At 35.7% G+C, this 22,827-nt stretch overlaps 1 protein-coding gene across 1 annotated transcript; it reads left to right on the top strand.

The window, feature by feature from the left end:
- Positions 1 to 474: 474 nt before the first annotated feature.
- On the top strand, positions 475 to 5,198 carry LOC147384204 (uncharacterized). The gene is made up of 2 exons (XM_086426959.1): positions 475 to 645; positions 3,081 to 5,198. The coding sequence occupies exons 1-2, from the start codon at positions 578 to 580 to the stop codon at positions 5,044 to 5,046; spliced, it is 2,034 nt and encodes a 677-aa protein (XP_086283085.1). The 5' UTR covers positions 475 to 577; the 3' UTR covers positions 5,047 to 5,198.
- Positions 5,199 to 22,827: the final 17,629 nt, after the last annotated feature.

Here is a 22,827-nt window from a genome sequence, read left to right on the forward strand (position 1 = left end):
GTGTGTGTGTGTGTCTGTCAGAAGGAGGAATCATATTATCACGACTCTAAAGTAAATGTTCCTACATGCCAAGAATCAACGTTATGAATATGACGCCTAACCTAACTAGTTTTTTAAGACAATAATGATTATGACGCCTAACCCAATTAGATTTTTAAATAAGTTTTTATTAGGAATAAAAAATGTGTGGTGTGGGTCCTAGATTTGGAACGATGTAAATTCCAATGTTACATCAGCATTTTCCTTAAATTATCAACATGCCTCCAATCAAAATCCATCAAACGGATCATGATATGACATCACATCTTAACCCGAACCTTTTGTTTTGTTTGATCAATTTAGTCAAATACTTAAAACCAATCAATATGTGACAGGTGTACAAACTCTAAATAGGGCACCAGATATTTTTCACTACTAACTATGGAAGACTTGTTTGCATCTTCAAGAGGTCATCATTATAAAAACCTAAGACGCTCACATCTTTCGACATTGGAATCATTTGGTGCTTATTAGGATTTGTTTTAGTCTCTCTGGGGAAGAAGCCACGACTTACGAGTTCTATAATACATTAAGAGAAATGGAGCATTTACATGTGGGCAGCCCAGACCCAAACACAAACGGGTGTGGATCTGGATCAGGTGCTTGGTAAGTTATTTTCCTTGTGGACTTATTTTAACATCAAGGTAGGGATGTCAACGGGTTGGTTTTAGTTGGATTCCTAAAAGAATTGGAATCAAAATTGTTCAAATTTTATTGGTTTTGGTTTCTGTTGGTTCTGGTTTCAATTCTCAAACTTATGGGGGTGGGAACGAAATATGACTGCCACCTGGGCGGGTTGGAGGGTCCAATCAGGTTCAACCCAAGTTGTAGAGGGCAACATCAGATCATTCTCCTATGCTTATCCAGATTGACGAAAGTGTGTCTTTTCATCAATCTTCATTCAAATGTCAGAACATGTAGATTAAACACCCCGACTTCTTAAAAAATTTAGAGTATTCTTGGAATTTGCCTGCTTTCTCCTTTTGACATATTTTTTAGAGACTTTAGAGTGTAAAACCTGAGCTCAACTCAACCCAACAATTGGGTTAGAGCTCATTAACCCAAGCTCAACCCGAGATTGAGCTTTTAAAATCGGGTTGAGCATGGTTAGCTCAAGTTAGATAATTTTAGACAGGTTGGACAGATTGAACTCATTGAGGAAGTCTATTTCATTTTGATTAACACATAACTTTTGTTTTATATCTTAAATAAGAAATATAATATAAAAAATAAAATCATTAGTAAATAAATTTGCACAAACCTCTAGATCCATAAATTTTTATGTAATAATTTTTTTCCTTAGTTTTACAAATATATTTTGGAAGAGAAAATTAATAATTTTTTTAATATATATATATATATGTGTGTGTGTAGGGAGCAGTTCAACAGCCCTAAAGTTTGCCAAACATTTTTCTAAACATGGGTTAGAAGTTTTGGAATGAGCTGATTTTTTCTGAGGATGATCTCTATGATGAGGAGATCATTTTCACCAAAAATCAGCCTCACCAAAAATCAGCCTATTCCAAAACTCCCATCAAAAGTGATTTACAAAAATTGGACAGTCCACGATTATTCAATTTGTAAACTAGGGTTAGAAATTTCAAAATGAGCTGATTTTTGGAGAGGATGATTTCTTCACCGTAGAGATCATTTTCACAAAAAATCAGCTCATTCCAAAGCTTCTAACCCATGTTTAGAAAAATGTTTGGCACAATGTTTGGCAAACTTTAGGGCTGCTGAACCGCTCCTATATATATATATATATATATATAGATATATGTACATATACATACATACATATATTCATATGTATGTATATATAGATATATGTAAATATATAGCATCAAGTTCGGGTTGAATTGGGTAGCTCGGAGCCTCAACCCGAATTCAATTCAGGTTGAGATTTCCCAGCCCAGGCTCAACTCATTTTTCATATAACCGAAGCTAGGCTCGCCAATCAATTTGGTTGAGCCCAGGTTGAGTTCAGGGTTAGCTCGCCCAAGTTGCAATCCTAGAACAAAATCATAGAAAAAATTTCTTCTTAAATGTTTCAATTATTTGTTTTTATCAATTTCGATTTGGAATCAATTCAGTTCTAAGTCCAATAAAAATGAGAGAGGGGACTTTTGCCACTCTATTATATTCATCAAGACATACAAGGATGCTTAAAATCAATGAAAAGAATTTTTGGGGAAGGGCAAAAAGTAGAAACTAAGGAGTGAGAGGGAGCAACCCAGTAAAAATAGAGGGGCATCTCAAATATTAAGACGAATGCGGAAGGGGGTCTACAAAATCCAAAAAAGTTGGGGGGGGGGGGTGCAACTAGCTCTGCCCTGGGATCAAGGGATAACTATTAGTTACAATATTTTTTAAAATACCATTCTACTATCATTTATTTTTCAATGTTTTTTTACAACACCAGTAGATGCACTTAGGTCTTGTAAAATGGATTTGCATAATTGTCCTCTCTGGCCACTACATGAAAATTGAAATTTTTGATAAGAAAATTAGACGCTGATTCAACGGCTTAGAACCGTTGAATTTCTCCTGTCCTCCATTAATTTGAAGGTTTCGGCCAATAAAAAAAAATTTGACAATGAAAATTTTGACGTCTTAGTCCGTCGAATTTTATGAAATTTAATGGCCTTGGATCGTCGAATATGACATTTTTTCATGTTGCGGACTTTGCCCCTGGGACCAAGGGATAACTATTTGTTACAATGTTTTTTAACAATACCATTCGACTGTCGTTTATTCTTGCAATGCTTTTTTTACAACACCACTGGATGTAGTTGGATCTCGTAAAATGGATTTGCCTCCTGGCAATGTAAACAATGTTGTAACAAATAGTTGTCCTCTGATCCTCGGAAAGATGGGGAATATATATATATATATATAAAGAATTGAATATACCATCTAATCGGGTTGAGTTCCTAATCCAAGTCGGCAAGTTTACTAGTTGGCTGCAACCAAATTAATGATGTTTAAATTGAAACTCAGCGAGTTAATTAGTCATTTATCTTTTGTGTCTGTCCTTGTAGTATTATCACAATCACAGAAGAAACTGACTGCAGCCTAAGAATTGGCAAAGATGAAGCATGGTTAGCCAGAAAAATGAGATGCACAATCGATCGATGGACTAGTATGAAGCTTAGAATCCCAAAGGTCACACAGGCACTGCGAGATATCGAAGACCACAACAAATGCTTTGATCCTGTGGTGTTGTCGATTGGCCCTTATCACCATGGAAAACCCGAGTTTGAGATGATACAAAATCTCAAGATTGTGTGTGCTCAACAATTTGTCTCAGATTGTGATCTTAATATCTTCTGCAGCATGGTTGAAGATGTGGCTACTACAGCCAGGGATTACTATGATTGGTCCACAATTGAGCAGAGGTCCGATGGCGAAGAGTTCGCATGGATGATGTTCCTTGATGGTTGCTTTACTCTGCATTTCATTGATTGCTGCATAAATGACACACGTAGCGAGTTGGACAAACATATAAATATTCTCTCTCTCATATGGAGGGATTTGTTCTTGCTTGAGAACCAACTCCCATATGTAGTTCTCAAGGCATTGATGAGCTTCAAATACACTGAAGCTAGATGGCAAAAAATGCTCGAGGAATGGATCAACGCCATAGTTAGTCCCCAAGGCTTTTATTCTAGCAAGGATGGTGGAGATAAACAACAAAAACGACAACAACAGCGTGATTTGCTTCATCCCGTCGACTCTTTTCGGACGAAATCTATTGGGGATGGGGGAGATGATCAACGACAAACACTTTTTAACGTTGCTGTCCTTAGGTGCATGGAAGAAAGCTATGATCAACAACAACATCTTCATCAATCTATTGGGGATGGGGGAGATGATCAACGACAAACACTTTTTAACGTTGCTGTCCTTAGGTGCATGGAAGAAAGCTATGATCAACAACAACATCTTCATCAATCTATCGAGGATGGGGGAGAGGATCAACAACAACCGCTTCTTCACATTGATACCTCTGTTCTTGTGGACGATCAACAACCACAATATCATCTCCTTGACTTTGTCAGGACCGAAGAATCTAATGCCGACATTGACTTCCTTAAGACCCATTCTTTCGGAGATAATCAAGAACCACAGCTTCATCAATCTATTGGTGATGGGGGAGATGATCAACGACAACAACCACTTCTTCACATTGATACCTCTTTCCTTGGGGATGATCAACAACCACGACATCATCTCCTGGACTTTGTCAGGACCGAAGAATCTAATGCAGACGTTGACTTCCTTAAGACCCATTCTTTTGGAGATAATCAAGAACCACAGCTTCATCAATCTATTGGGGATGGAGGAGATGATCAAGAACAACCACTTCATCTTCTTGACCTTCTTCGGACCAAACTGGTTGGTCCTCGTGACGATGCTCACACATCTAGCCTATCTCGTTCGGAATTTTTGAAATGGAGATCGTACCCTTCAATCAATGAGCTTATAGCGGTGGGAATTAATATCAAGAGGAGTAATACAAGTTGTTTAAATGACATTCATTTTCGACCTACCATGTTTGGCGGAGAGTTGTTACTTCCTCAAATGGTCATTGGTAACTATACCAGAGAAAGGTTTCTCAACTTGGTTGCCTACGAGATGGGCAAAGATACACATGATTTTGCAGTTAGTTCTTACCTCTGTTTCATGGATACACTCGTTGATGATGCCGATGATGTGAAGCAGCTGCAGTCCAAGCGAATATTATACAATTGGCTTGGCACCAGCGAACAAGTGGCCGATCACTTCAACAAATTGGCTGTTGGATTGGTGCCGGATGCTAATGCTTATTCAGAAGTTATAAGGGGCATTGATAAATATTACAAAAGCAAAATAAGGGTTTCCATTGGAGAATTTGTGCACTCTCATTTTAGTGGTCCCTGGTCTATTATAGCCACCATTGCTGCAGTCATTACTATCCTCTTAACTTTCTTTCAAACCATATCCTCACTCTTAAGTGCTAATTAGTAATTTTCATCTTTAAAAGTTATGTAGAGAAGGTACCTGTTCTAGATTTAAGGGTTTCCCTTTGTTCTCTTCTTTGTAATCTAAGGTGTCTCCCCTTGTTACCGTCTCTTTCTTATAACATAAAATATTTGCTTTCTTAGTAAAATAAAAGAAAAATTCTTATGGAATTCCTTATGTAGTTCTTTTAGAATATTTTCTTTATTGCCATTTCCTTCTCTTAGCAGCAATCAACTGCTTTGGTTGTAAGCCTGTAATTCAATTGGTCTACACATATGCTACAATACTCAACCATAAAATCATGGATATAAGCCTAAATTACCTTTAATTTGTATCTTTTAGCATTTGAAACGTGCATTTGTTATTAGTTTATGATACAGCCGAATTTGGTCAGCAAGGACATCCAAATTCATATTTTCTATATAAATTAATCTTCAAAATCTCTAATAAGCACTGAACACAAATTTCTAAATTAAGAAAATTCCCATAATCCATAACATAGTACTTGTTACATGCAAATTAAACTCAATTAAATTTCCTTCATACAGAGATGTGCACTACTAGCCAGTCGAAGTTGACAAAAAAAAGTTGGAAACGAGAGAAAGAGAAAATAAGGAGAGAGGATAATGAGGACAGATAGCAGCTCAAAGTAAGCTAGTCAGGCTACCTTAAGAATAGCTTTGTCGTGAAGATTCATCCGCCAACTTGATTAAACACCTAAACTGTTAGGATCCTTATTTTAGTTTTCTATTTTATTTAGTTTTTAGTTATATTAGTTTTTTAATTCATTTATCAATATTTTCGAGAGTTTCTATTTTAAGTTTATTAGGAGTTTAGAATGTGTCTAATTAGGATTTAGAAGTAAATTAAGAATTACTATTGTAGCCTAATTAACAAGTTAACCCTCTATACACTACAAGAAAATGGTGAATTAGGAACAACATTATAAAATGGATTTTAGTCGTTTCGAATTAAAAACGACTTTAATGAGTTTCACCCTTAAAGACCGTTTCTAATGGGCACTTATAGATGGAAAAAATCAAGAGAAACTTCTCAGGGCTCTCATTCTAATAGGAATGATAATATCTCCCATTGATCTCTCCCCTCTTATATTTCTTCCATTGATTTCAAAGATTTTTTCGATTCAAATAGATTTTAACCCTATTCTTCTTCGATTTTGAGAAGGTGAAGTTCATCTCAACCCTATTCATATTCAATTCTGAGATGGTGAAGCTCGTTTCAATCTTATTCATCTTCGATTTCGATAAGGAACTCGACTAGCAAACCTGTAAGATCTTAAACAAAAACCCTAGAATTGACATTTATTTTTGTTTGAGTTTTTATAAGTTTTTGTTCTGAATCGGGTTAATCAGGGATTTTTTTTTCAATTTTTTTTCTTGAAGCCAAATGATTCCATGAGATCTGATTGATTTTGATCACAATCAGTGTAACCTTCAAGCTTGTTAATCTCTTTAAAGTTGAGATTTTAAAGATGAGTGATCTCTCTCTTTATTATTTTTAGGGATTTTGAGACCTAGATTTATATAATCACTTTAGATCTTTCGCTGATATTTCGATTGAGGTTGTTAGATTTGAAGTGTGTTTTGGTTTCTTTGATTCGTAGAAGAAGAAATGTAGTTTTGCTTGATCTATTTGTGGCGTTCTGGTTGATTTTGTTTCTCTGTTAACATTTGCGGTTTTTGTTATCGAATTTTTCAATCTGTTAGATTTGCATGTTGATGGACATACTAACACTTTCACAAACCTGCACCTGAATTTAAAAACCATGTTATTTAGAAATTTAGTCTCATTACATTCATAAGTCAGGGATTCAATAAGCTATCAAACAGTTTGTAACGGATTTCGAAGTTTAAAGAAATCCTTAAAATATTTCTATAAATTAACCACAGATGTGTATGTTAGAGTTTGTTTTAGAAGAAAGTATTTGTATTTGATCTCCACTGCTTCGTTAGAAAGTAGGAATTTTTTTTCCATTACATCATCCAAAAATAAGTGGGAATTTATCAAAAGATAAATGTTTCTATGTATTATTATCTAAGAATAAATGCATTAGATAGTTGGGTTGGATACTACTGCCAATTCTTATATAGACAGAGGATCACTTGATTCTTATTATGCACGCTTTGTTTTGGTAGGTAAGCTACATTAAGGGGACATCACACACAAGAACCTTAGAATCTGAGCTTGGGCCACCACTCCATAAGAGGTTGTTCATAGCTTAGAGACACATTTGGTTGCAGAGTATGTATATCCATCGTTTTTTTATGCACTAAGACATTGGTTGTTCACATCTTTTTGTACGTGCGGTAAACATTCCCATGTATATCACTCTTAGGTGTACCTCAATAGTATTTACAATGATTATAGAATATGGTCTGATGGGTCAAAAGTATTCATATAGAGTTGTTGGCAGGTAAGTTGCTCTTTCTCAATGCATCTCTATCTTAGCTCATACTTTTGTTCTGTTTTGAATCACTACTCATTGATTGATTCATCAAATGTTGGTACTTGGTATTAGGTATCGAAACATTTCTCAAGAATAATTACAAGCTTTAAGTTGTTAAGTAATGTTGTTGTAATTTTTATTTTAAATTTATGAGATCTTGATTTATTTTTTATACTTCTCTTGAGTTGATGGAAACCTCTGCATTTGTGTTGTAATTGTAGAGTTAGTCCATCTGAATTTGTCTTACCCCTTTCGAAGTATGTTAAAGTTGTATTTCACACTCTCTATCTATTGGGATGCATTTCCGGATGCTCTCTGAGACTAAAATTTATGCTTGAAGCACAAAACTCTGTTGGGCTAACAGGTCGCCCCCCCCCCCCCCCCCAATTAATGATTCCGTGATCTGTGATATTTTCCGGCCCAGTCAATTCCGGATTAGTGTTCCCTTCTTTATTTTGATATGACAGAAAATCTATATGTCATTTTATTCTTAGGCTTCTCCTTTTCATTGCTAGCTAGGATTATGATCCATATGAAGAGAATCCGGGAATTGCTCCTTTTAGTGAACCGAAGGCCCAAATTATGCGGAAACCCTCCAAATCATTTGATCCACATATATGGGTCAATGTGCACTCTAGAATGGAGGTAAGTGTCATTCATATTGTTAAGAATTTTAGTTGGTGTGCTCCTTTCTTTTTTCTGCCCTTAATCGCTTGTGTGACACTAAACCTAGTCAAAGCACCCTATCCATTTTCGATACAGGAACACTTAAAGAGTTTAAGTTTGTTTAATACAAATAATTTTTTTTATTTTTTGCGTATCACCGGCATTGCTATTGATTTTCTAGCTTGTCTTTCTTCCTTTCTCCTAAAAACCCTCCATTTTCCCTTGTTTTCTTTTCATTTATAAATATCATGTCTTATCCTTTCCATTATATTTCATTCTTACATTGATATTGGTACAATCAGGCTCTGTTTATGCCATATGATCACAAGAACACGACCCCAGATGGACTGGCATCACACATAATGAAGACGATGCTCAAAGACGTGAACCATCTTCACTGCAAGGACCAATGCTTAGTTGGGTCTGGTGGTGGCATTGTTGGGTTTGTATTCAATTATATACTGACAATAAAAAAAAAGACATGGAAATGAGGTTCACATAGTTCAGAAGATCAGCAATTATTTTACAACTAATTATAGTAAACCCAAACATGGAATAATTGTTTGGAATTTTTATAATAATAAAAAGAAAAAAATTGGTATTAAGAAACCTAGAATGCATTTTGTCACTGCAAAGTCTCCAAAAGAGGGTTTTTTTCCTTACACTACAACAAATATGGAAATTAGGAACGGTTATAAACTATTCCTAAGCCAGTAGGAAACGATTTATAGACCATCTCTAATCGAGGCGTCGTTAATGAATTTAAACGGTTGGAAACCATTCTAGATCTCAGGATTTGGAATGGTTAAAACCCATTCTAAAATTCAGAATTTGGAACGGCTAAAAATCGTTCCAAATTTGCCTTTATGTACAGTAACCCAAAAAACATCTTAGACATCGGATTTTATAAGAATGATGTCCTAAGTCTAAGACTTTAGATATCGGTTACAAATCGATATATGAAATTATCATAAACTGATATCTAAACTTCAAAAAAAAATTTTAATTTTTAATTTTTTTTTCTACGCAGTTATTACCCACGGTCAAAATAGACCCAAATTTATACACAAAGAGAGTTAAAATAAGTCATAATTTACAAATCCAAAATTACAATGCATCGATAAACCCTTCACAATTGTTACACAAGCACAAATGCCTACAAGGAAGCAATGCCATCACTCCCATCCCTCCCTATCTTCTTTAAGATCCTCACAATGCCCAAAATTGTCAATCAAGTAGTCTTTCGTGTCACCACATTGCATACTCTCACGATGAACTTCCACACCTTCAAAGGAGTGTCTGAGAAGCAAGTGCTCCTGATCAACCAAAGAACCAAGGACTATAAGGTGAGAAACCTTGATGTCCACTGTTCAACTCTAAAGGCAGTCCAATCAGAAGCATAAATAAATTGAATACAAATAAAAGTACCTAAGATAAAGGACCCAAAGTCTGTTTTGACAACAAAAAATCAAATTTTAGTTGATGTTATCATTTTTTCAACATTATCAAGTAAATGATTCTCATTGAAAAAGCAATTAAAATGAAATTGATAAAATAAAAAACTGATCAACAAGCAAGAAACTAATCTTGTAAAATTCATAAAATAATCAATGGTTTTCTTAAGCTTCCATCCTCCATATTCTCCAGTCCATGGAGGAAGTGAGTGGTGGAACAAAGTCAGCATAACCTTTGTAGACACCCCAATTTGAACAAGCCCTCATTCGAAAGGGCCCAAAAATAACAATGTTTCAATAAAATTGGCCAACGGGCCTCGATGGCCTGAATCATCGAAACATGACATTTTTGCCAGAATCAAAACTTTTAACACCTCTCAATGGGTTAGTAGGTCCACCAAAAAGATTCGGCATGCTCTCATCTATCCCGTTCCATTCAAAATATCGATTTTCCAACAAAGAAGGCTAACGAGCCTCAAAGGCCCAAAGAGTTAAAAAGTGACAATTTCATTGAACAAAGGCCCTCAAGACCACCCAATGGTCTAAGGGACCCGCCAAAGGGATCGGATCCATCCCATGATGACCCAACCTTCACCACTCCACGCTTACATCCAAAAAAATCGATAAAACCATTCAACGGGCCTAAAAAGTCCGATTTGCCAACACGTGACATTTCTAATCAAATCAATGAGTTCAAAAATCACAATAAAATTAATAAAAATAAAAAATGAGATTTGAGACACCTACCACCTCCTATATCCCTTCACCGCTCCATCTCCAAATCCAAAAACCTAAGCCCACCCATGGCCCATAAACCCTCAATTATCCAAAAACCAATTTCCCACCTTACCCCCTAACCCAAAATCCAACCCCATGTCACCTAAAATCTAAAACCTACCCACTCTCAAAAATCCAATCCAAAATGACCCCAACCCAATCCAAAAAACTCCTAACATTTCCTAAAACTTAAGCCCAATGCCTCTAAGCCCAAACCTATATCAAATTCATATCTAATCCACAACCTTAACCCATAAACCATAACTCACATCAACCAATCACTCTTTTACCATCAAAAGATGACATATGTCATCATCCCCTTTCACCTCCCTCATCAAACCAATTACCCATCACTTTTCCCCAAAAAATTAACTATCCACATCACCTTTTCTCTAAAAAATCACATCAACCCACACCCTCCCCTAACCTACTCTTATTACTCCCTATAAACCTCCATTCTCTCAAATCAAACACCATCAACCCATACTCCCCTAACCTACCCTCATAACTCCCTAATCCATATTCTCTCAAATCAAACACATCAACCCACACCTCCCCCTAACCTACCATCATCATACCTCTCCCTAATCTATCATCATCATTTCCTATAAGTCCATCTCTACAACCTAAACCTACACCCATCCTCTCAAATTAAATACTCAACCTCTCCCATCAATTAAATCTAAATCTCTAACATCCATACATCATGTCACATGTCACCATCTCCTTCAACCTCCCAACCACCCTCTTACACCCTTCATTCTCTTAAAATCAAATACCACTCAATCAACCAATCACCCTCTTAAACACCCATCATCTCACCTCACCAAACACTCAATCCAAATGGTTTGGGTAAGATCCAAACCATTTGGATCTAAACACTACCCATTTCCACTCATTACATAATTACCCCCACTTCCATTCTAAATTTCATACCCTTCACCTCTAAAATCAATGCCATTAGCCATTCTCCTAACTCTTCACCCTATTATACCCCTAAACATCCTCCAAATAACTATAAATACCCCTCCCCTCCTCCTAAAAATGGTTGTCAAGTCTTACTAGAAAAAAATATAATCTCAACTCATCTCTCCTCTACTCTCACTATAACATTAAAAGAAATACATACATATTCTCTCCTACTCCACTAAGAACTCAAGAGAATTCAAGAAAAGAAGAAGAAGAAGAAGAAAAAGAAAAGAAGATCAAGAGTACAATGTGGGTTCGAAGCACACCCCCCCTCTCAATCCTCTCCTTCTCTCTCTTCTAATATCCCCTCCTTCTCATTTATTTTTATTTTAAATGAATGGACCCAAAGGCAAATGATTCATTAGGATCATCTCCTTTAATGAGATGATCCTATGATCAAGTCGAAAATGAATCCCTATCTAGGGTACAAAATGCACACATGTGGCACTTTATTTTTTTAAAATTTTTAAATCAAAATGACCGAGTTATTTGAGGTTACCGCCACATGGCGGGGAGAAAAGGGTGCCTAACACCTTCTCTTTTCTCCAATCGAGCCGTTTACCCGAATCTCAAGGTTTGACTACCCCTTTATCCATCACGAGTCACTACAATGCCAAAATGTCATTTTTTCGAAAATGTACATTGGGTGACCATTCACACCCACTTCCAACATGAATGGTAGCAACTCCAATATTTAGTAGAAGTGGCCATCGTAATGATGAAAATCACGTAGCTACAACCTTCATTCCACATGAACGAACTCTTTGTATAATTCATTTATATCGCTCCGGTGTTGCATATTTTATTGGAACTTAGAGGGTTGAATGTGAAAACCCTTTAATATTCATTAGATTAAACCTTATGATAATTCAATCTATTAACCATAGGGTAATTCAATCCCATGTTTGCTTTATGTTTTATGCTTTTTACTTTATTGCTTTAAGTTTAGTTGATAATTTTATTTTTTTGTTTTGAGTAATTTTAGTCCCACATCAATTAGGAGAAGAGTTGATTTGCAATTCTTAAATAGTTATACTTCTAATAGCTTTAAAGTGGATAGAAGTAGTGGGTGGGCTCACGTGCGCACATGAGGGCCCAAGAGGAAAATCCAAGGTTCCTATTGGAATTTGAATCCACCGATCCGAAAATCTTAATACGTGTGTGCACAGGGGGGGGTGCAAAATTTCGGATTTATACCTCATGTGCGCACAAATGCCCATTTTTGCTTTAATTTTCAAGGCTCACTTATTTAAAAAAATTTAGACGTTTCAAAATTTGTTTTGAACTAGTGTGTCTGTTCTGAACCAACACATTCAAAGAGGTCTTATGACTGTTCTAAATAGTCACTTTCTTTTTATTTATATCCAAATGTTTAGTCGATTTAAACTACTTAATCTCTCTGCTATTTGTTTTACATATTTTTGACTACTAGTACATCTTTATTTTTTCGTTGTGAGAGCACACAACATTGTTGAATTTGAAGTTACGTTTCTAATTTAGAGTATCATTTTGGATACGTGGGTTGTTGTATCCTACAGAACGAATGCCTATAGATTGTGGTATCGTAGCAGGGGAGAATATCGTTTTAGGACAGTGCTTGTGCACGCCTCAACCATTTTAATTAAGTAATATTTTTCTTATTACATTCAATTTGAAAATCAGGATTTTTTCAAACTTCTTCTTTCTCTGTCTATAAGAAATCAGTACTTAAGTAATAACATATTTAACCTATGTCATGCCAAAAACTAAAATAAAATATCATCCAAATTTATTTCTAATGGCAACAAACCCCATCAAAATCGCCTATCTATTTCTTCTACTTAATTCATTGTTGGGTTCGATACAGAATAAAGTGGTTACCTCTGTTGTGGTGCAAAAAAAAGTCCTTGAACTAGACCTCTTTCCCAAGAATTTTCACTATCTAATATGCATAAGTTACTTTTACCAAAAAACACAGTTCTAGATCTTAACAAGCATTTCTTGAACACTGTCACCAAACAATCATGTTGTAATCATAATTATTATAAATGTGCCTTGAAGAGAAGCAAATATGTTAAAGCACTTCAGTCAAAAGTAGAGTCACCCCAAACAAACCTTTAAATTCCCTAACTACATCAATGACTGAACAGGTAGGTGGTGTCAATGGACTAGCATGCGGGCATGGATTGAACTGTAGGCAGGACTTCAGGCCTTGCCTATTTAAAGGGCATGCCACACAGCTATGCATGCATGCATGGATATAGAGAAAGAGAGTGGGAGTGAGAGAGACTGTTGAAATGCACAGCGTTACAGTCTGAAAAACATTGATTGCTTCCACTGTGAAATATAAGTCAAGATACAGCCCCTTGTAGAATGTAATGGAAAAAATAAAATTTAACAACAATGATGAAATATAATTTTTAAATTCAAAAAGTAGTACATTATGTTATATTAGACACATTCCATAGGGACATGTTTTAAATGAATAAAAATGTCTTATAATTATGTGACTTATACATAGATACGCAAGTACATGTCAAAGATAGAATCAAAAGAATGACAACAAGCCCACACACCCATGATAGAATTCAATATACCAGCCAAACACAAAATCAAGGTTGAGTTAATAACCATGACATTGAGTGATCAACGTGGCAAAGGGGTTTTTAGAGTTAAAAGACTCAAGTGCTTTTTGTTTCAAGCAGAAAAGTGAAGTAATTGTGTAAATAACCATAAGAAGAAATGGAAAGAGGGTGTGGTGATAATAATAATAATAACAATAATGATGGATATCCGCATCGATTTCATTAATTGATGTGTCACAAAAAGTGGTTGTGTAGAAATATAAAATCTCCAAAACAAAACGGTGAACTAGCATACCTTATAGTAACTTTAAGTGGGAAGAAGTGGTTGTCACTCATCATGTCCAATGAGATGGCTAGCCTGGAAAAAGAAAAAAAAATGTGAACAAAAGAATATAGTAGCTAGTTCATATGGAAAACAGTAAGTTTCTTCAAGAAACAGAAACAAAAGCTTCTCACATCCTCATTCGCTCCCGCAGCCATATTTATAAAGGATGTATCCGTTGACCTGATTAAAATTAAAAAAGAAAAGAAAAACAATACATTGAGAACAAGTAACTGAAATGGAAGGGAAGGATGGAAATGAAATTCAACATTTGTAGAGGTGAAACTTGACTATAACACATTGTACAAAAGAAAAAAAAAAAAAAAAATGGAAACTAGAACTAGAAGACTTGAAATGTTTTAAGGTGAACAGATGAGCCGCAAGGCACTCATGGATGCGTGAACATCATTCATTCTAAGGAGGGACGCTTGCACTTCCCGCTGCTTTTTTCATAAAAAAAATGCTATTAAGTTATGCTTCACAATGGTGACACTGCCATATGTCAACATAGAGAACACACACCTGTGGTTGTTCTGAACATCCATCATTTCCAGAACTACATTTTGCGGTTATGTAGACACCCCATTTTTGCATCCGCCTGATTAATCAACTTGTCAACCCAATCGCAAGGATTCCCAATGATGGATGTGTATTCCGTTGCTTTATTTTGTTACCAGATGTGTTTCAGAAATCCGGATGAGGTATCTCGAACTGACAAAACCTTAGAAATCACGCTACGCTAGGAAAACACAACCCCAAAAACATAGAAATCATCATCTTGCAGACCAAAAAGAAGCTTTACGATAAAAATCACTAAAAATTGATCAAATTACCAAAATACCCCTGACATCAAAACAACCCTAGAGCCTACGTTACGCTTAGGAAAACTCTCTCGAACACATAAAATAACAAATTAAAACCAAATAGATCATTTCACCAATTTTAGCAGAATTTGACAAAATTACGAAAATGCCCCTCATAAAGTTCACAATCATTTCACATAAAAATTTTCATAAATACACAAACCAATATTTTCATTGAATTCCTTACGAAAAATCGATTCTAAAACATCCTAGAACATTAAAAACCAACTTAAAACGTGAAATGTCCTCTCCGGGGGTAAAACGGTAATTTCATAATTTTCATAATTAAAAAATTCGAAATTAATAAATAAAACATTAAATAATTAAATTTAAACATTAATTAAAATTAATTTAAAATTTTGAACCTAAAAAATCGATCAATCGAGCTCTCAGGCAAAATTGTTGAGGGTTCGTGGGATATTTCTTTAAGGACCCCTCCATTTGGGGGTCCAAAGAATTAAAGAAATAATGGAAGAGGGTTCTCCAAAAATCAAAGTAAATCAAGCAAGACTAAGGTCAAGGTATTAAAGTCGATCAAGTAAGACTGAAGTCAAAATTAAAGTCAATTAAGCAAGACTGAAGTCAAGATATTAAAAGTCAATCAATTAAGACTAAAGTCAAAACATTAAAAGTCAATTAAATAAGACCAAAAGTCATAATAGAGATCTAATTAAATAATAACTCTATCTAATAGAGTTCTAACTAAAAAACAATTCTACCTAAAACAATTTGAAGTAAAACACAATTCTACCTAAAACAATTCTAATTAAAACACAATTCTACCTAAAACAATTTTAACTAAAACACAACTCTAATTAAAAGATCTCTAATTAAACACTAACTCTATCCAAATCAACCCCTAAAAACATCTATAAATAGAGGTGCTCACACCCTATTTACGTATCAAATAATAAACCCTAAGATAAGTAGGTCTAGAAGCTCCCCTAGCCCCCCATAAACCCTAGTTTTGGAGCCCCAACTCCTTAGCTAACATCCCTCCTTCAATTTTAGTCTAGAAAACACCCAAAAGCCTTCTAAAAACATCCCCAAATCCACAACGAACTTGAAGAGTTCAGATTCAAAAACAAGGAGATACCTTGCCTTGGAGATCCGAAGTCAAATCCGAAAGCAGAACGAAGCAAGGGAGCACGGTACAAGGAGTTCTTTTTGTCAGATCTAAGGGAACCAAGTCCTTGCCATCGGAAAGGTAAACCTTTTATTTTTATCTAGGTTTTAGCAATGTAATTTACTTGGGAATTTAGTAGAGACTGGCTTTGGCCGGGCGGGGTTGGTGCCTAACACCTTCCAATCCCGTAACATGATCCCAAATTCAGTTTTTTTTTTTTGTTTTAGATTAGTTTTTATCCGTTTAGAGTCATTGATCGGTTCCTAGACCGTAATAACTAGGTGGCGACTCCCAAACCTCAAGGGTCAAAAGCGGATCCGCGCACCCCGCGGATCAAGGGCACTTTCAGTGGCGACTCCACTGGGGACATTGAGGATCAGACTTGAAAAACCCCAAGTATGGGAGTATTGCTAACGACCTAGTTTTTTGTTTTAGTTTATTTTATTTAATTCTTTGTTAGTTTCTTTTTATTATTCGTGCATTGTTTTTATTTTTGTTAGTACATCATTAATTATCTGATTCTACTCGGAGCACTTCGATCAAACATGTTAATCTTTATGGTTTAATCAAGGGCTATTCGGAATGACTCTAAATAATGTGAGATCGGAAAATAATAATGATTGGACAATGAATTTTGTTTTTTTTTTTTTATTTATTTGTTTTGTTTTTATGTGAGATTGGAAACATGTATTGTTTTTTATTAAAAGAAAAAGTTTAGCATGCTGTCCATTGACAGCAAAAAGGAAAATTGAAAAAAAATATATATTAGTTTTTTTTTTTTTTTTAGGTTCTGTCAATAGCAAGTACTGTTTGGGTCGGTGTGCAATAAATAATGACGTTATTTTCAGTTTTCACACCCCCTTAACAGCAACAACAACGCTGGTATAAGTGGTGTGTTTTAAGTAAAATTAATGTTTTCCTTTTCCCACATCATCTTCTTAAAAGGGTCTGCGCCTGGTTTCATCGTTTTTTCATTAGAGACCGATTCGGTCTCTCTGTTCAGCCGATGGAAATCAACATATAATTAGCATAAAAACCGATTTTTCTTCCATAAGGCGCTACGAAGTTTCCAATTGACAGTCGATTGAAGATCCATTCAAGTTTAGCCGTTTTTTTGTTTTCTGTCGAAGAAGATGGTGAGTTGTTTCAAATCGAAAAAAAAAACAGACATCTTCGTGTTTTATTAAATCGGTTGGGCTTGAATCGAACACATCTTTGTTTTTGTTAAAAATCCATTGATGCTTAAAACGAATACAGAGACGTTCCAGATTGATCCATTTTGGTCGAACATTGTTGCTGTGTTCGTTTGTATTTGGTTTGCTCGATCAAATCGCAGAATCGTTTTTGGTGTTTGATGTTTTGATTGGAAAGGTTTTTACGAATCTTTCTTCCCCGAACTTGCCTTATGTTGGGGTATTGAAGCCTGAACTCTACAAGTGATTTGGTTGGTCAGCCACACTTGTGATGCTGGTAGCGCACGTACAGTTCAAAAGCTCAAGCCCACACGTGCTGGTGGCTTTACAGAAGCATGTACAGAGTTTGAGATTCATCAGATTTCTTCTTCTATGGATGAAATTATAGAGAAATCTAATAAATTATTTGATAAGGAGAGAGAGAGAGAGAGGCTTCTCCTTTGTTGCCCCTTTAGCACTTTGAAAACAAATTTTTTGCTGTTTTGGTTGATTAAAGTAAAGGTAAAAAGATAACTAAAGTGTGAGTGGTTGCTGCCAACAATACTAAAAATAAGTAATTGTGTCTCACGGTGGCAAGCATAGAAATATGAGTCATGACTCAAGAGTCATACATTGTGAGTTGTGAGTTATGAGCATTGTGGCTGTGGCAACAATAAAACAAAAACATGTGAGTTGGATTGTGAATGTTGCTGGCAGCAACATAAAAAAAAAAAAAAATGTTTTGTTTTATAATTTGTTTGGGGGGGCTAGTTTTACTAGCTTAGCAAGGTTCATTCCTTACTAAGGGTCATTGACCTTGCCACGTGGCATTCGAAAAAGTGATCCATTACCACATGCTTGTGGTGAATGAAATTCTGAGAATTTTAAAATAAATATCTATATATATTTTTTCAAAGGAATTCTTAAAAATTAATTTTCATTTTAAATGTTGACTTTAAATTTGATTTCATAGCCGTTCATTTCCAAAACCTTGGATCAAAGCTATAAAAAAAAAAAAGAGTATTGTGATTTCTATTTTTGGATCCAAACTTTTCCATCAAAATCTACAAGGTTGTGATATTGGATTACTGACATGATGAACCACGTTAATTTGATGACTCTTAGCAAAATTTTGAAATCTTATTGAATTAGTCAAGCTAGCCGATTTCTTACCCCAAAGTTTCTTAGGTAATTTGTTATGGACCTCTCCACGTGAAAAAAAAAAATCAATTTGTTTAAAAAAAAAAGGGGTACATCAATCCTTATGATGATCGTTCTACCATCAATTCAATGTTCATAGAAATCTCGACTTGTTTAAGGTCATCCAAAATAATTTTTTTGATTGGACCATCAAAATAATTGTGCTAGGATTCGATTGATTATTCCTGATTGATTGCCTATCTAACATGCCATGATCTTGATTGATATATATTTTTGATATGCATGCTTTAATCTTGATCTTGATTGTTTTGGATAGTTATGCTTTATGATCATATTTTTTCTAATATCCATATTTTATGATTTGATCTGACCCATGGGCCCACGTGTTTGAAAAAAGGCCCCGGGCACACCCCACCCTGTTTTGCACACACCACATGCACGTTTACTGTTTTGAGCACTTACACGTCCCATTTAGCCAACGTGGCACTAGTGCGTGGCCCGGTCTCTTCGGAGATGCGACGTCATTCATGAAACCCACAACTCCAGTCACGTACCTTAGGGTATATCAAACTGGAGCATCAATACCGTCTGATCAGGTGATTCTGAGAAGTATGTTGATGCACCCAGCCTGGAGCGACCTGAGCCTTTGTCCTATTGTGAACCACACAGTCACATGTCCCGATTGCCAACGTAGTACTAGTACGTGGTCAGTCCCCTCGTGGGATGCCAAACCATTTATGAAAGCTACAACTCTTGACTCGTACCCGTAGGTATAAAAGGTAATCTAAGTATATCAATTGCACTTCTTGGTCAAAATCGGTGCCTAAGCAAGATCTTGCCCCGCTGTACCCTACTGTACGAGGGGGATAGACTACGTCTATTCTAGACGAGAGGTATTTAAGTGGGCCTTGCTCAGCATTGTGCGCCACCTCTCAACTGGAGATCAAACTGGCTGTTTTTGGCTTCAGAGAAGTGAATTGAGGTTTTAGATTATCACCTATACGGTATATCAAACCAAGTCACCACGTATCGAAAGGTATATAGGTGTGCTTGGGCAAGGGTGGCCAGATAAAAATGCATTGCACGTAGTAAGCTTAGAGTCTAGAAACCTTCCTAGTAGGTCACGACTCGAACTTATCGTGGGTGTTCCCGGGTTGTTTATTGAATGAATGCATGTGATTAATGGATGTATGTGAATGATGAGATCAGAGTGTATGATTGTCCTCAAGGATAAAAAAATGTTGTTTTTGAAAATCAAAATGAGTGCACCGACCCAATAAAAAATCCATCTCTTACAATAATGACCCAGTCCATCCCGATCCAACAATCATGGTGGGCTGGGCCATTTAAATAGAAGTCAGATTTTCAAAGAAGAAAAATGGTTTACGAAAAAGTGTTATCCAGACAAAATGTTTTCCAAAAGAAGTGTTTTCCAGAAAAAGTGTTATTCTCTAGAAAATTGTTTTATAAGGAAAAAATATTTTCTAGAAAATATTTTCCATAAGAACAAGATTTTCTAAGAGAAAATGTTTTCCAAATAAAAACTATTTTTCAAAGAAAAAATGTTTTCCAGAAGAAAATATTTTCCAAAAGAAAAGAAAATGAAGGAAAAATGATTTACAAAAGATATATATTTGCATGAAAAATTATTGAAATATGTTTGAAGTTGTTATTCAATGAAAACATTATTTTCAAGAGTGCAGTAAAATTATTTTTCTTCTGAATAATCATTAAATGGATGAACTTTTTAACGGATTGGTGTACAAAATTCTATAAAATCTCAGGGATCATTTAAAATGTTATCAAGGGGGTGACACTGAAATTGGTTAAATTCATCTTCAAAGAGGTTTAAGGGTTATCATTGTATCTAAGCTCAATCGTCCATCGTCTAGGTAGGGTTGTAAATCCGATCAGTTAGAGTAAACGTCAATATCAAGTCAACAGTCAGAAATGACCTCAAAATTTCTCAACATCATCCAATTGTTCTTTGAAAATCATAGTGCTTCAATCCTATCGGTTAGAAGCAATATCTCAGTCCTCAGTCCTAATCAAACTCGTGTGGGTACTTGTCTTAAGTTTTCATGAGTCATTTGGGTTAGCTCGAGTCCTTTTTTCCAGCAAGGTCATGTCTCCCTTATATTGAGTCTACTCTTTCCTATTGAGTCAAGTTAGTTCATCGAGTCTATAGAGGTGTCTGTTTCCCCATCTGAAATTGATCGGATAAAGGAAATTTTTGAATACCTCGAGCGCATTAACGAATTAACTACTAATCTGCCTTCAAGGATAGATTTTTCTCCTGAGCAAGAAGATAAGAGTCGGGCTCAAGAAAGCAAAGGTCATTGACCTCGGAACAGAAATAAATTCCTAAAGAGATTCAAATAGAAACCATCTTATCTCTAGAAGAACACAAGGGGATAATGAATTTTTTCAGAAATTTCAAAAGACTTGTTCGTGTGATCATATGAGGGTATGTTAGGTACAAGCTTGGGTGTTGTTCAACACGGAATAGATACTCGTCTATATCGATGGAATCAAAGAAGATTTTATAAAATGTATCAGCACTATCCTTACTACATCTTGAGTTGCAAATCACATATTATCAGTCGATATGAGGATACCTTTTGAACTGATCTTTGATAATGGTCGTACTTCAAAGCATAAGTCATTATTCTGTGTACAAAGTTCAAAATCCGACATTGCAGATCATCTACCGTCCTCAGATTAATGGAGCAGTTGAAGCAGCTCGTGAGAGTTACAAGATAATCATCAAGAAAATGTGTTAATCACACTGGGATTAGTTAGAAAAATTACCATTCACACTAGGGGCACATCATACTTCAATACAGTCCTCTATTGGAGCTATTCCCTACTCTCTAGTATATGATATGGAAGCAGTTTTGCTAGTTAAATTGGAAATCCTATATTTCAAGGTCTTGATGGAAAATCAGTTGTCAGAAGCAGACTGGGTTCGCCAACGGTATGAAGAGTTAAATTTGATCGAAGAAAACGAGTTAAAGCCCTGTACCATGTGCAAGCTTATCTAAGAAGAGTCACCCGTGCATTTGACAAAAAAGTCAAAGCTCATCATTTACAAGTCAAGGATTTAACTATCAGACTTCAAAAAAAAAATTGAACACTCCTCCTCGACTATAGGAGAAAGTCTGAACCCAATTGGGGAAATTCATTCATTAAGGAAATACTGTCTGAAAAAGTCGTCAGACTTCAAGATCATGGTGGAAGTGAACTACCAGAGTCAACTAACCTTGACCAGATCAAACGGTACTACATTTAAGGAGGCCATCTTTGACCGAATCAATTTTCCTGCAACCCAGTTCAATATCTCCGTTTCTCAGCCCTTTGCAGCCTTTTCAAAAAGAAAAATTATGCCTTTTTTCTTTCTCAGCCCGATTACCTAACCTAGGGGAGGGAAATTTGAACTACGTTTTGGTCTGATCCCAAAATTTGGGGTACGTAGGCAACCTGAGAAATTACTTCAGGCCCGACCACATCAATAAAAAAAATCTATTTCCCCACACAATAAAAATGAAAAAAATTCAAAAGAAAAAAATTCAAAATGGGGAAGAAAATTTAAAGAAAAAGAAATAATTTAAAAGGAAATGCCACACAAGGGGCATTTGGATTTTTGAGCCTCAAAATTCCTTTCTTTTTATACCCAGTCCTAAGCCTACCTATAAAAGTCCTCCTAAGTACCGTGCGAAAAGTCAAGGAAGATAGCAAAGCATGATCAGACAGCAACTCCAGAAGTTCAAAGGAGAAGAAAAAGATAAGTGAAAATACCTGCTAAGTTGAAAACCCGAAAAGGGCGACTTAGGCAAAAATTAAGGCAAGCTCGCAAGGTTGAAAATCTGAAAGGACAACTTTGGCAACAATTAGAGCAAAGAAAAAAGAAAAGCTCGCTAGATCGAAAACCTGAAAAGGCGATCTAGGCAAAAGCTAGAGCAAGCTCGCTAGATTGAAAACCTGAAAAGGCGATCTAGGCAAAAGTTAGAGCAACAAAGAAAAACAGAAGAAAATCCCAAGCTGAGAGCGGTCCGAGCTGAAACATCAGAAGTCCGAATAATCAAGTTCAATACTTAGCTTAACCAGGCATAGACTCAGAAGCCACAAGTATCTTGTCTATGATCGATCTGAAAATGTTTACTTCCCCAAGTGAACCAAGGGGATAAGGGTGAATTCTATGATGAAACTCGAAAGGAAATAATTTTGTACTCTTGAGCCTGAC

This window comes from Akebia trifoliata, chromosome 15 (assembly GCF_017979445.1).
Source record: "Akebia trifoliata isolate Shusen 1 chromosome 15, ASM1797944v1, whole genome shotgun sequence".
In the NCBI taxonomy this organism is placed as follows: Eukaryota; Viridiplantae; Streptophyta; class Magnoliopsida; order Ranunculales; family Lardizabalaceae; genus Akebia; species Akebia trifoliata.